The sequence below is a fragment of the Pygoscelis adeliae genome, unplaced genomic scaffold (assembly GCF_000699105.1).
Source record: "Pygoscelis adeliae isolate BGI_AS28 unplaced genomic scaffold, ASM69910v1 Scaffold27, whole genome shotgun sequence".
Lineage (NCBI taxonomy): Eukaryota > Metazoa > Chordata > Aves > Sphenisciformes > Spheniscidae > Pygoscelis > Pygoscelis adeliae.
Window position 1 is genome coordinate 6,222,917 of NW_008825410.1, and position 15,141 is coordinate 6,238,057.

At 39.3% G+C, this 15,141-nt stretch overlaps 1 protein-coding gene across 1 annotated transcript in view; it reads left to right on the plus strand.

Moving 5' to 3' along the window:
* Window positions 1–15,141, plus strand: part of LOC103922463 (macrophage mannose receptor 1-like) — a 38,656-nt gene that overhangs the window by 22,265 nt on the left and 1,250 nt on the right. Inside the window, exons 20-31 of the mRNA XM_009330604.1 lie at window positions 288–355; window positions 1,967–2,067; window positions 4,059–4,195; window positions 5,236–5,350; window positions 5,934–6,130; window positions 6,899–6,989; window positions 8,917–9,149; window positions 9,866–10,031; window positions 11,189–11,341; window positions 11,762–11,878; window positions 12,087–12,248; window positions 14,314–14,346. Of these exons, the coding sequence (XP_009328879.1) occupies window positions 288–355; window positions 1,967–2,067; window positions 4,059–4,195; window positions 5,236–5,350; window positions 5,934–6,130; window positions 6,899–6,989; window positions 8,917–9,149; window positions 9,866–10,031; window positions 11,189–11,341; window positions 11,762–11,878; window positions 12,087–12,248; window positions 14,314–14,346 (1,573 nt within the window). The remainder of the gene's footprint in view (window positions 1–287; window positions 356–1,966; window positions 2,068–4,058; window positions 4,196–5,235; window positions 5,351–5,933; window positions 6,131–6,898; window positions 6,990–8,916; window positions 9,150–9,865; window positions 10,032–11,188; window positions 11,342–11,761; window positions 11,879–12,086; window positions 12,249–14,313; window positions 14,347–15,141) is intronic.

The window sequence follows — 15,141 nt, forward strand, 5'->3', positions numbered from 1 at the left end:
GGAGAATGAAAGCTGTGTACCAGTTTCTGACTCAAGGTCTGCTTCTCTCCTATCCCATCCTAAGGGCCCTCAGTGCTGCAAGACTCATCTCTGATGCTCCAGATAAAAACGTGGCTTCTGCACCTGAGTGTGTAAACACATTGCTGTGCTTAACTGTAAGCACGTGCTTTACTGTTGTCGACTTCAGCGACTGCTCTGTGAACCTAATCAATGGCACATCCATTTCTGCTTGTTTTACTTCAAAGATTTTTTTTTTTTTAAATTAAAATAGTATCTTTCTGTTTTAGGAGGAATCCTGGAGTCGGTCAAGGGGATACTTCATTGGTCTAAAAGTGAGTCTTGATAAAAAGTTTAGGTAAGTTAAGATGATCACTGCAGCTCTTAACCTGTAGAAACAAGTACAGTATTTTATGTAGCTGGAGGTACTAAATGTGTTTTTTTCAAGGACTGAAGGCAATTCCACATAACGAGTACAAAGTGGAATAGAACAGTCCTAGCATATTCCCAAGGCCAATAGTTTTCCCCAAAAAGAAATAGGAAAAGAACATTTTTTCTTGAGTAAACACTTACCCAAAGAAAGGCTTGGCAGCTGTACTCTTCATATATACTTTCTCAAGTTTCTTTCAAAGGTTTGCCCCATAAATTGGAGTGATACTTTACTATGCTGGATTTAAACACACACACACTTAAAATATGTTCCATACCATAGAGCCTAGCTTTCTTATGCTTCTTATCTTTATATCATAGCTTCAGAGAGGTCCTGCAGTATTAGGAAAATGTAGACAATGAGTACAAAAGCTGCTTCTGACAGAGATTTTTAAAGTAGCCTCTGCAAACTCTCGTTCCAGGAGAAAAGTCAGCAGAAGTTTACAGTACAGTAAAATTAACAAGTATACCAAAAAGACCAATACACAAATAAACTCAAAACTAAAGTAGAAGATACTGAAGAGCATGATACTGACACTGCCTACCTTCCCATCTGCTAGTTAGGACACATCTGGGAGGTGAAAGACCATGCTTCTAATTTTGACCTGAAACAGGCTTAGAGGAGATTTGAATTTAACCCTTCTATTTTAATACCACTGTTGAGTGTCTGTAAATCACTAACCTTGGAAAGGGCAGAAGAGGAGTGGGGAGAGACAAGTTGGTAGTGACTGAGTCAGTGCATGATTCTAACTTCTGATTTAGGACACAAATTAGGGAGATAAGGCATTACTTGGGTGCAGTGAGCATCTCCTTTATTTAGATCAAGTGTATTATCATCAGCAAGACATAGATGAGGGAGCTGAATTTGTTTCCCACTTCAGGCTGAGTGACCTAAATTCTGATATATTGATTAAAATGCAGTGTCAACCTCTTCTTCCTTCAGTAGCAATGTAGTAAAGTAAAAAGCATGTAAGCACAAAGAAAAACTGTCAATTTTGATACTTCAGAAAGGGTGGTTTTAAAGATGACAGAATATCCACTAGTTACCAGACACAAGACTTAATAGAAATATCCTATGGAGATATTTCTCTTCAGGGTAAAATCCACAGAAAAGTATTTTTGTCCTTGCTTGCATCTATGAAAACATCAAGAATGCTCAGAACGAGAAGCATAATATTAACTAGGTGATACAATGAAATCACTTAAGGTAAATAAAACTTTTAATATTCTTCTCTGTATTACATGTTATGGCTAACTGAAAATACTTGCTGTTATTAAATGATGTCTGATCACTCCTGCCCCTCGATGGAAAATACGCTTGGTGTTTTCTTTTTCTATTTTGCAACCAGTAATATTTTACATAAATTTCTTCAAATTAGAATAGACAGGCAAGGAGAGGAAAATCTGTAACAGTCCTTCCAGTTTTAGCCAGTTCCTATTAATGCTTATGGACCTTCTTAATTGTGAGAGGTTAATTAGGATTCTCATCTCACAACTGAAGTGTATTAATTAATGACTATTTGTATATCTTTTCTTTAAGCTGGATAGATGGGACTCCAGTAACCTATGTGGCCTGGGCTCCTAATGAACCCAACTTTGCAAATAATGAGGAAAATTGTGTGATAATGTTGTCAGAGCAAGGTAAGTAACAAGGCTAAACTGTTAGATTTTACTTGTCTCTGCTTGGATTATAACTGATGCTGTCAAACTTCTGCTGTTAGCTGTCACACAACATTTTATGGCTGTTTTCTGCAATTCCTTTCCAGTGACAAGCTAACAAGATGCAGTAACTGGTGTAACCACCAGTCATGGAAGAGTCTGTGTCCTTAGAATGGGGAGATTTCAGTACCGTGTGTAATTTAATGCAGATGTGTCTGTCTGGATTTATAAGGCTGATATTGCACCTTTTTACAGGACTTTTCACTACTTCTCCAAGTAGAAAGTTGAGTGGAGTCTGTCTTCGCTCCTATGAACTTAAGAAAACATTTATGACAGCTACAGGAAATAGGGGGGGTTGAAGGTACAAGCCAATGAGGAGAAAGACAAATACATCTAATGACCTAAGGCTGTCCTACATGCTTATAAGTACTCCTAAATGTAAATATCTTGCAAATCCTAGAGTTAATTTTTCCTCTTGGTTGTATTTCTGTAACTTAGCTGAGGTTAATGGGAATTCAGGAATATATGTATAAGGAAATCAATCTCTCAATTTATGTTTCATAAAGAATTCACTCAGCAATCCCACCTGAAATTCTGCCTCTATATGAATACACCAAGAACAAGATTCACTTTTCTAAACATAGGCATCTGGTCTGGTTGAGATGCATCCCTCCTTCTTTAGCTGTTGATCCAGAAAGGGGTAGCTATCCCACCGGTCCCTGCCATATCTACTAGCTCTGCGTAGATGGCTCAGCATTCCTGACCTTGTTTCAGATGATGCTAGAAGTTTACATGTGGGCAACAGATTTGGACCATAAGGGAAGCATTAAGCTTGAGTTGACAACAAAATAGCTGATGTGAGCTAGACCTCTGAAGTCTCATTATGGTCAAACGGAGATCTCACCTGCACAGCCAGTGCTGCCTGAAGAGCAATTCAGTTTACTCTAGTGCAGTATTCAGTTGCCTTCATGTAGGTGACTGTAGCCACCTGCGATGTCCTAGAGTTAGCCTACCTGACTGTAAGTTTCCCACAGAAACAGTGCCATATCCATCAGCTCTCCGCAGGTACCTTGCATAGCCCCTCAAACGGCGCTAAGCACCTCTGTTTAGACAAATGAATCCTGCCCTAGCTCCCTATTGACTATAATAGTAGCTTAGAAACCTAGTGTATATCTTGACAACTGAAATGAGGTATTTTAATCCGCAAACTGAATCCCTAGATAACATTATATTAACTTGAGACGTTGGCCCCCAGAGGATGGCACATACTTCATAACATACGTTTGAACACCATATTGTGCCCTTAGGTTGATCTGGCATTTCCTATCTCATCCATTTCTGATCCATTTTCTTTTCGAATTTGCTTGCTAGTATATTTCCCTCACTGCCTGCAATGTGATGATGCCATAGCTTGAACAAATCATAAAGAGGTACGCCTGCTGTGGAGAGCCCTGGATGAGGAACAGAAGGGTCAGGCAGTTCAAATTAAGCACAAGGGGCTACAGTTGTGCTACTATTAGAGCTTCAGCTGGCTCGTTCAAAGCTGCCATGGTTACTTTGCCTTCAGGTCAAGCTGCAGCCTGACATATAAAATAGAGAACATTGTGTTCTGCTAAAAAAAAAGAGACTCTTTGATGGATAGGGGTGGGGAAGGTGGAGAAAGTAGAATGAAGTTAATTGATGACCAGAGCATTTCTTCTGAGTCACTGGCCCTTTCTTCCCAGTCTTTATTCTTTTTTCAATTGCTAGACTGTAGCCCAGTAACTAACAGTGCTGAGCAGCTAAAGTCCATAAATATCTTCTGTTTGTAAAAAAACAGTTGAGTGCATAAATGTAGTGCATGGCTCTTTTGCTCACTTTTATGGTCTGAACAGTAGAGATTAGCCTCTTTCTAACTCAAAATAAGAAGTGATAAATTATTGTTACAAATACTATAACACCTTTACTTGCTTATTCAATCTAATTATTTTTAGGCTTGTGGAATGATATAAACTGTGGTTCCTCCAATAAATTTGTATGTGAAAAACATAACAGTTCTATTAATTCAACGTTTGCTTCTCCATTGCCTCCTGGAGGATGTCCAGAGAGTTGGTTTTTCTTTAACAACAAGGTATGTCAACAAGTATCTTCAGTAAATTGTGTAAAGCAGTGAAACTGAAAAAAAGAACTGCAAAAAAAATGTTTTTTATGATTATAAAATAAATCTGGAGAGTAATTATCCAGTCAGAACATGCTGGCTGGATGGCTGGGCTTTTTTGGAGGTGACTATAGACGATTAACTTTGCAGAGAAATACAGTAAAAGTAGATGTATGCTGAATAAATTTCAGCAAACATAGTTTGCGCAGGCTTAAAATACACTGTTACTGTTTAAGAAAACCCCTCCTCCTCCTCCTCTCCTGTTTTACATATTCATGTTAGAAACTGAAATTTGTAACGGTCAGTCTTGAAAAAAAAGCCCTTCAGGTGGAATGATTTAGAGAGAATATATTTGAGCAATCCCTTTGGCTTGTACAGGGTTCCCAAAACTTTGAGTTCAGAAAGACGATGCCAAACTACAATTGTTTTGAGTATAGTTTTACATTCAGACATGGTCTGGAAGTTCTCATTGCTGTAACAGAAGAATTTGTACCAATTTGAGTTGAAGCTCTACTTGCCAAAGGTTCTTTTGTCTACTTTATCTACATTGCGCTACTACTGCATCCTCAGAATGTTAGGTCAATGTGTCAAGGGATATTTCATACACTTTGGCAGGTTGAACAGTCATAATCACAATCATTGGAAGAGGCACAAGGCACAGTAGAGATCATTCCCTGCAGCCGTGTCACCCAAAGCCACATTTTCTTGGTTTTAAATGATCCCTCTGTTATTGCAGGAAGCAGGCAGATGAAAATGTGAAAAGGGATTATGTACCTGACATCATTACAATCAGTTCAGATGATACTAGACTCCCGGATTACACCTTGTGCAATGAGAGGGGCTAAGTATCTACCTGGGTAGACATGCATACTTTCTACTCTTGAGCTCTATCACTTATTCTAGCCCTGATTTCTTTTTCTGGAGAAATGTACATCCTATAGCTAATTGATATTAGTCACATACAGCAGTTCCCATCTTTGCTAGTTTGAATGAAGTGCTTGCTTTTTTTCCAGTGTTTCAAAATATTTGCTTCCAATATAACAAGAAAGCTCATGTGGCATGCTGCACGAGATGCTTGTATCGATTTGGGAGGAAACCTGGCTACCATACAAAATGAACGAGTGCAAGGTACATATACGGGCTCTATTGAAAGAAAAAAATACTAACCTCTCACTAAAGAAACTGCTATACTCTCCAAAATAGATTATGGATTATCTGCTGAAAATTGCTTATTAGCCAGGTCAGTTTATGCTTCGTTTTAATTCCAAAGTGTGAAACAATAGCTAAATTACTGCATGTAAGAAATAAAGTGTGTGTTTCTAGTTATTTCAGTTGCTCAGTTTTCATGAAACTTCCAGTCTGTTTTGAGTGTGGTTGCACAGATCCCTCAAACTGACAGACATCTGTATTTTCTGTCTCTCTCACTGGCAATATGATTTGCTGGAACACTACGTGTGCATACACAGTGGGGAAGGGACAGTTTCTAATTTGTTCCAGAGCTTTCTTTTTGGCTATTTTTTCAACCTTAATGCTTGTGTAACATATGTTCCTACAGATGCTTATCTAAACATTTAGTTAAAGGCAGATGGGCTCTGTAGTGGGAAATGCTATCCTTTTAATATGGCCCCATTTCTGGGCTTTTGCACATTTTTCCTGTTTTGGGTAAGTCATGATGAGCTTTCCTTAATGAGAAATCTTTGCTTCCCTCCAGCTTTCCTTTTCTATCATTTAAAGGATGCCACAACTAATGTTTGGATTGGGATGAATGATATCAACGAAGAGTCCACTTTTCTTTGGACAGACGGAAGCACCGTTTCATACACCAACTGGGTTAATGGTGCACCAGAACAGAAACAAAGCTACTTTGACTATTATGACCTTGAAATGTTGACAGACATCACTGTAGAGGTACAGGAAAATTAAGTAACCTGTATATCTTAGGCAGCTACATGATTTTCCTAAAAGGGAAGTTACAGCAGCAATAACAAGATGCTGAGACAAGTCCTTTTGTAAGCAGAATGGGGCTTAGCAAACCACCTGATAACGATTCCAAATACACCAAAAATGTTTGACAGAGGTTCTGAAGAAGCAGCACCTTGTGCTTTCCATCTGACCTATTGCAAAATACCAGTTCTGTAAAACAAGCCCAGAAAGGCATATATTACATCAGTTCCCCCACAAACTGCATTACCACGAACATTAAAGTTGCAACACCAAACATAGAAAAGTTATGATAAACCAAAATTAAGGTTGTTGATGCAACATTAATTTGTCTATCTATATGTCCCATTCCTGGCCAATGTGCTCCCACACTGCTTTACTAGTTTCTGATGGTACTAAACGATATCCTCACAAAAAGGGCTATTTCTCTGCTCACATTCAATCTCTCTTCCAAAGGAGGTAAATGCGTAGTTTCTGAGGAAATGATAGGCAGCTAGTCACCGGAGATTTTTAACATCTTCCATCAGATAACTTGCTTATGACTAAAACTTGTTGAAATCAGTGTAAGAAAGAAACTCAGATGAAATTTTGAAAGGTGGTCACGGCCAGACCATGGTCATGGTGGTCCTCTCCTCTCTTCTCTGCCATCAGGCTTGCACTAGGAGTGTAGGAGCTTCAGCTCACCACCTCCTGATTGCCTTTTGTAATGGCTGTGTGTCTTCCCCTCTCCTTCAGACAGATTGTGTCTTCATCGTGAAGTCAGATGGGAAATGGAGAGATGATAGCTGTGACAATGAGAGAGGCTATATATGCCAGATGAATTCACGTGAGTTCTGTTTAACCCAGTCTCCTAAATAGAAAAAGTATCTTAGTTAGATAAGCTGACTATATAAACTGATGTGATTTCTTTCAGCTTTGAGTCTCATTCTGAGTCTCTCAGGCTTTCAGAGCTCCACTAGTCTTAAGACTATACTATTTTTAAAGTACAATTTGTTCCACAGAAAGTGCTGGAGAGGAATCACTATCTTAATTGGGGTTTTGTACATAAATCATGAGTAATACTAGAGAATAATAAATGGCAATGGATTTCTTCTCAGTGAAATATGAGGCTTTTAGGCATCCTCTTTAAGTGCAGTGTAAAACCATGCTCTTGCAGTGATCTCTCCATATTCCTGGCTGTCTCTGAGCAGAGCATTTAATCCTCTCAACATTTCTACTGAATGCTGTATGATGTCTATTAAAATGTGCAGCCTCTTGGCTGTGTCTTTATTGTAGGAGAATATTGATTTTCTTTTTTTTTACACCAAAATGAGTAATGAATGTTGACTCTCCTGCTGTAGAACTGTAATTATGCAAATCCCTGCTGCCCAGCCATATAATGGGAGTGGAGAAGGCAAAGCACAGATAACAAAACAATTTTGCCTCACCTTTACTACAGCATTATTAAAAACTATTCCCCTCCACTTCAATCAGCTCCTGCAGCCTGTTTATTCTCAGCATAGCTAATTTGCCTGTAAGAACCCCTTCTCCCTGCACAGCAAACATATAGTTTTAGGGAGGCATTTTTAGTTTGCTTCATCCCAGTTACAGCTCTTCTGAATACATGTACATTCTCAAGGGTGGAAATATACACTGCCTGACTCAAATGTGCAGGCAACATTCAGGCAGACCTTACAGACAGGGTAACAACTTTGAGTCAACAGCGAGTGGTGATCAATTAACATAAAGTATCAAAAGTCTCAGGTTGTGACAACAGGGTACAACAGTAAATGCCTTAAACTGGGAGAGCCCTAAGTCCTCTCCACCAGTGATCTGAAGTAGGTGTATACTCAGATATCCAGATTTAGTCAAAATATCTTAAAGCATGGGTACTCAAATATCCAATTTATGAGTGTCCTGGTTTCGGCTGGGGTAGAGTTAATTTTCTTCCTAGGAGCTGGTATCGTGCTGTGTTTTGGATTAAGCATGAGAATAATGTTGATAACACACCGATGCTTTAGTTGTTGCTAAGTAGTGCTTACACTAGTCAAGGACTCTTCAGCTTCCCATGCCCTACCAGTGAGAGGCTGGGAGGGGGCACAGCCAGGACAACTGACCCAAATTGGCCACAGGGATATTCCACACCATGTGACGTCATGCTCAGTACATAAACTGGGGGGGGTTGGCCAGGGGAGGAGTGACCGCTGCTTGGGAACTGGCTGGGCATCAGTCGGCAGGTGGTGAGCAATTGCATTGTGCATCACTTATTTTGTATATTCTTTTATCATTATTATTATTATTTTCCCTTCCTTTTCTGCCCTACTAAACTGTCTTTATCTCAACCCATGAATTTTACTTTTTTTTTTCTGATTCTCTCCCCCATCCCACTGAGGTGAGAACAGTAAGCGAACACTGTGTGGTTTTTGAGCTGCCTGCCAGGTTAAACCACAAGGAGTCTTAGTCTGCACTAGTCAAGTCTCTAGCAAGTATACTCTCTACTTCAGGGCATCCAGGATTTCACTCTGCTTTTTACATTAACAAATTTGGTTCGTGTTTTACAACAAGTTTGTTTTGGGCTTTTTTGTTGTGGTTTGGTTTTGTTGGTTTTGGGGTTTTGGTGGTTTTTTTTTTTTTTCATTAACAAATTGTATATGAGCTTAAATAAAGATTTTGACTTATTGTTAATACTGCACGTTTTGACCTATTTTTTATAGCTTCCATGCTAGAGATGAGCGGTATGTTGTAAATTCATGCGTTCAGTTTTTCCTCCATAGTTACCACACAGTCTGAAGTACCAACAACAAATCCATCCTCTGGCTTTGCCCGTTATGGTGACAGTAGTTATTCAATCATCGCATCTGAAATGCAATGGGAAGAGGCCAGAAAAAATTGTCAAGACAAATCTGCAGAACTTGCCAGCATTTCAGATGCCTACATCCATTCATTCCTGTGGATCCAGATGTTGAAATATGGAAAGCCCGTATGGATCGGTCTTAACAGCAATATGGTAAGTGCTGGACAGATGGGAGGTGCAGGTGCTTGGTGAGCTCTCTTCCTCTTTACAGACCTGCTGGATGCCCAGTTTATAACAGTGCTGAACCAACTGTACTCTGAATGGCTTTACTGTATACGTGCATAGATTTCTAGTGGTCCTGTTAGAGTTACTCAAAGACTTTCATGCACCAAATGGAGTGAAGAGTCACAGAAAAGGTTGAGCAGGAAGCAATAGATGAAAATCCCTGCTATATAGAGGGCTACTTATAACTATTATTATATTAATAAAAGTTATTATGAGTATTAAAGAGGTATTTTAAGATTATTTTGACTGTTTAGTGCCAAGTAATCTTTACTCACCAAATAGCTCCCAATTTTAATTTAAATAAAGAAGAGCAGAGGGGACGAATTCTCTGTAATTGCTTCTCTTGGTATGGGATTTACTAAATGACTTAAGATGGACTCATCTGAATTTCTTGCAACATTGCAGAAGTTTGTGTTGCTTCAGAAAAACCCTCCCAAAAGCAATGCACTGTTGAACACTGTTCATATGTAGTTCTTGTGTAACTCGGAGCACCCAGTGACATTGCTTAGAAGAGTGAATGGTGTTTAAAAAACCAGAGCAGCACAGGGCTCTTTTTTTTGCTGAAAAACTCAAATAGACATAGGACACTATATTTATGTGTCAGAGCTTTTTATGTAAAAAAACCAGAACTTCTTTGTTTTCAGACTGGCAGCTATTACAAATGGACCGATAACTGGAAAACCAGGTACACCAAATGGGCAGCAGGGGAACCAAAGGAGAAAAATGCTTGTGTCTACCTAGATCTTGACGGTACTTGGAAAACAGCATCCTGCAATGAAAGCTACTTCTCAGTTTGTAAGACGTCAGATGGTAAGCAAATGAATGTAATAATTTTAAAGACACATTCCTAATTTCATTAGTCTGCCTAATCCTAGAGACTTTACTCTGGCTTGGGCTAAAACCCTCAGAGGAGTATGCTTCAGGATACCGTCTGCCTCCCTGCAGAATTTGGAGGTTTGCTATTGGATGATATATGAATTCAGGCACATGAAAGTCTCTTGTGCAAACGGATATGGCTGCACTGTATTCATGGTAGTCATAACCGTTTGCATAAGATGAAGCTCTATCTTCAAGGTATTTTGTTCTTTCTGAGACACGAGCATAAATCACACTTGAGACTGTGTGTAATATAAGTAAGTGCTGGGAACGTACACTGACTGTGTGGACTGCAGCAACTGGATAAGTTCACACACAGGTGTCACTGAGCCAAAATACAGGCAAGAGTTTCACTCCATTCAGTATTGCTAGAGCTAAAGCAGTTCTGATGTAAGTGTAAGAGCCTTGGGAACGTGAATGATACTTTAACTCTTCGTAGAGGTATGGAGAGGCATGTTTGCTTGTAGAATTGTGTCATTTTCTCTCCTTGAGGTTTTAAGGCTACATAATATAGTCTGTTCCTGATGTGAGATTCAAGATCGATTTTGCCACTGGAAGGTGTCTTGCGAGTTAAACTTTCCAGCCGTACATTTGGTCTGCATATGCAGTGCAAGAACCGCAGACCGAGAGAAGTGAATTGGAGTTGCACACATGATCAGAAACAGAGACTAATTTGGCAGAGGCATACTCCATTGATGGCTCCTTTGTATAAAGTGACAACATACAGAGACCAGGCAACCATACAATATGGGACTGTGGTATCAATGTTTCATTAGCCTTCAACAGCTTTCTGTGTTATGAGAATGCAAATTCAAGACCTATATCATCCCTCAGGGTTTGTTTTCCTCACAGTACTTCCAAGGCAGTTAGTTAGATGCTGCAGGATCTAATTGGAGAAATAAGGTGTTTCACAGTCATCTTGACTGCCTGGCTCTCCCTATTGTCTGAGCTGGGGGCCTGTAGGAATAGTCAGGAATAGACGTCCAGATAGTTAAAGCCGGGTGAGAGAAATCCCAGACTATTTACGCACATATCCTACCTCATAGGTTACTCATAATCAATACCAATTTCATACCATATGTCTTCTTTAGCTATAGCTCCTACTGACCCTGCTCAGCTGCCTGGAGACTGCCCCGAAGCAGACAATCTCCGAGCTTGGATCCCTTACCATGGACACTGCTACTACTTCGAAGCATCAGCTGGGACAAGCTGGGCACTGGCCTCCCTTGAGTGTGCTCGGTTAGGTGAGAGCCTTCATTATCAACTGACGAGATTTGTACAAAAGTTTATACAAAACTCACATAAAAATGTAAAAACATTGATTTAAAAAAAATCATTAGAAATACTTCATTTACCTACCAAGCTGTTCTAAATCTGGCACAAGTGACTTTGTGCAGCCTTCTGTCCTCCCAGGGGCTGCAGTCTCCCCAGGTGTACAGCTTCCCATTAGCTTCTGGCTTCTGGGGCACCATCCTGGGGGCAGTGGTGGGGGGTCATGGCCAGTAAGCACCTCCAGGGCTCTGTCCTCTGCAAGAAGCAATGGGGAAGCCAACAGAGTAGTGTGCATAATACTTTCAAAAGTTGTTGTTTGTACAGACTTGAAAGAGGTCATTCCAGTAGTTGCTCACATAGGTTACAGTTATTTGCTTGCTAATGCCTTTCAGGTGCTACCTTGGTTTCAGTAGAAAACATGGATGAATCTGACTTTCTGAGCCATACGATACATCCACTTGGAAATAAAGAAGGAGGCTTCTGGATAGGACTTTACCGAAATGTGGACGGTAATGTCTTACTTTCAATATTTAATAGAAAAATGTTTTGCTAATATGAGAAAATTGGGGATAACTGTATTTTTACAAAAAATGACGTGGTCTTCTGCTGAAAAATGGGTTACTATTACATTTTTGAAGTCATTTGCTGAGCTAAAGAATTAAAATAACCGTGAGAGACATTTAAATTTTTTTTTTTACTCTGTATGTTGCTCTTTAGGCCAGTGGTTGTGGCTAGATAATGCTGCACTGGACTTTGTCAACTGGGAGGAGAAAGAGTCCGGTATGGAGCATCACTGCGTTGAAATGACTGCACCATCTGGTTATTGGGACAACACTGATTGCTCTTCTGAAAAAGGATTTATTTGCAAAAAACCCAAAGGTAAGTCCTTAGTGACTCAGCCCTTAGTGACAGAGCAGATCTGTTTACTAGTAACTGTTACAGCCCTCCACCACATGTCTAGAAGTAATTTCTGACAGTTTTGTTTGGCACATCCCACTTTTCTGAACACTTGTAGTTGCCTGTTTTTGCCGACTGCGAGCTCCTCACATCCCTGTCTGCACTTGCATGGGAATATGGTAACGTGCTGTATGCACCCTAGGTTGAGAACGAGACTTTCAGAAAACTTTTGAATACCTAACACAGGCATTGGCATGGCATCTGTCAAACACTTGTGCAAACTTAGGACTTTTCCAGGAACTAAGTATTGTAACAGTTATTATACCCTTGCAAGGAGGAATTAATGTGAATAATCAAGCTTCCTCTTCAACCTTGTTATACTCAAAAACTATATTACTGCCCAACGTCAAAAACTGGCTTCATATTGGGCCTCATTCAACAACCTTTAAATCAGCAATGCCTCAAGGATACTAAAAGGCCAGCTGTTTGTGTTGCAATAATAATATAAGGAGTACTTCCCTATTAAATGAAAAATTCAAGTCATTACAGAAGCTGTCTTATCAGTATTTCTGGAAAATTTCATGCGATACTGTATATGCCAGACCACTGTTTCAGAGGTAAAAAACCACACGTAGTATGCCCAAGTGGAGATACAAAAGATATAATTGTCTGAAAGGAAGCACTATCATTCCATTCTCTTAAGTTAAGCATTAAAATCAATCTTACCTAAAAAATGGTAGGTTGCCATCTTTAAACCTTTGTACTTTCTTTTGTAGTAGCTGTGAGATCAGGTTTAATTTTCCAGCTTTTGCACTGTGCATTGTCCCCAGTAAATCATTGGGGAACATCTCTGTCCTATGCTGAAAACCTGTGTAAAACAATATTTAAGATTCCTTTGTTTGGATGAAAAGTTGAAAGGACGTGATTTCAATACTGAAGACATCGCAAGACACAGTAGTTCTCAGAAAAATAACTGAAAATTTGGGGTTAGCTTTTAATCGTTTTGCAAATGTAGTCTTTAATTAAGAAAACAAACTAAAATGTAACCAAGAAACAGTCATCTCTCATGCACTGTTAATTTCCATGCTTAAATCAGCCCATGCCCATGGCAGTAAATCAGTTAATCCGCATTAAAGATTTATGAAGAACATCTGAATTATATTCCATCCCATGTAATACTAAAATATAAGGAAGCACTAAAATCCATCCATTCAATCATAAGATGCTTTAATATGTAACTATTTCCTGCCTTAGTAGGGGATACTGTTGCTTTGTACCTATGCATTTTACATTCTGCTCTGCTTTCTTTTCATTTTACATTTTGCGTTTATAACTTCTCCTCTGGGTAGAAAGTGTTTTTTCAAACTGTAAAGTAAAAGAGCCAAGAGGAGAAATATTTTCTTGATAATTTAGGGAGTCTTGATTCAGAATAGTTTTTCTTACTTTATAAGAACATCCAATATGTTTAATTATTCTTCTTTTCTGAGTGCCAAACATTTTTTGCACCTCTTCAACAAAAAAAGATTTTATAAAAGTCTTTTCTTTTTCTCTGTCTCTCTTATGCATAGGCAAATGGGAAGATTACAGCCTTGATTCAGAGGGCATTTTCTAGGGAAGACACTTAATCTTAAACTTAATTGTAACAGCAGAATCCTGCTGGACATGCAGAGCTTCCTAAAATGTGCTATGGGAAATTAATCTCCAGAGTTGTACATCATGTTCTTAGTAAATTAAAATTAATATTTCAGGAAAAACATGAAAAGGTATTTTTGAGTAAACATAGAAAAGAGTCAGTATTTGAATGTTTGTAGATATAAAACAGTAGAAAGTTTTAAATGAATGAATAATATAGTTTGGTTATGTTAAGTAGGAAGGTAAAGCCTTAGTAATGTATTTTTTGCCTCAATTATGTTGCCTTTTATAACAGACATACGTTATTAATGCAATGGTAATACTTCAGGGGTTTTTGTTCCTGTATAATTTTAGCAAAACAAACTTATGAATTCTAATGAAGTGTCATATTATTTCTCTCTGATATTCATTGAAGTTGAGCCAAGTGGAAGTCCTCTACAGCAAAAAGGTGAGAGCTTTCATAAGAAAATTAACAAAAAACTAAATACAAGAACTTAAAATGAGTTTTCCCAAATCACCCCCTTTCAGAGAACAAGTCCTGCTGACGGTTACTGGGGTGCGTGGTTATAAATTACTCAGGGTAATCTCACAGTACCTTTTACGTGCACACGAGCTCTCACATGTTCTTGGTCAACTGGACTGCTGCAGGGCTAACCCTGAGCTGACAAGCTCAACAGACCCAACTTGTGACTAACTTTGAGAACAGGCACAGAGAGCTTTAACTAGGCTGTTAAAACCTATGTAGATTATACTGGTTTTGGCTGGGATAAAGTTAATTTTCTTCCTAGTAGCTGGTACAGTGCTGTGTTTTGGATTTAGCATGAGAATAATGTTGATAACACACCGATGTTTTAGTTGTTGCTAAGTAGTGCTTACACTAGTCAAGGACTCTTCAGCTTCTCGTGCCCTGCCAGCGAGAAGCTGGGAGGGGGCACAGCCAGGACAGCTGACCCAAACTGGCCAAAGGGATATTCCATACCATGTGATGTCATGCTCAGTACATAAACCGGGGGGAGTTGGCCGGGGGGGGCCGGGGACCGCTGCTCGGGAACTGGCTGGACATCGGTCAGCGGGTGGTGAGCAATTGCATTGTGCGTCACTTATTTTGTATATTCTTTTATCATTATTATTATTTTCCCTCCCTTTTCTGTCCTATTAAACTGTCTTTATCTCAACCCACAAATTTTACTTTTTTTTTTTCCCCCCGATTCTCTCCCCCATCCCACTGGGTGGGGGGGAGTGA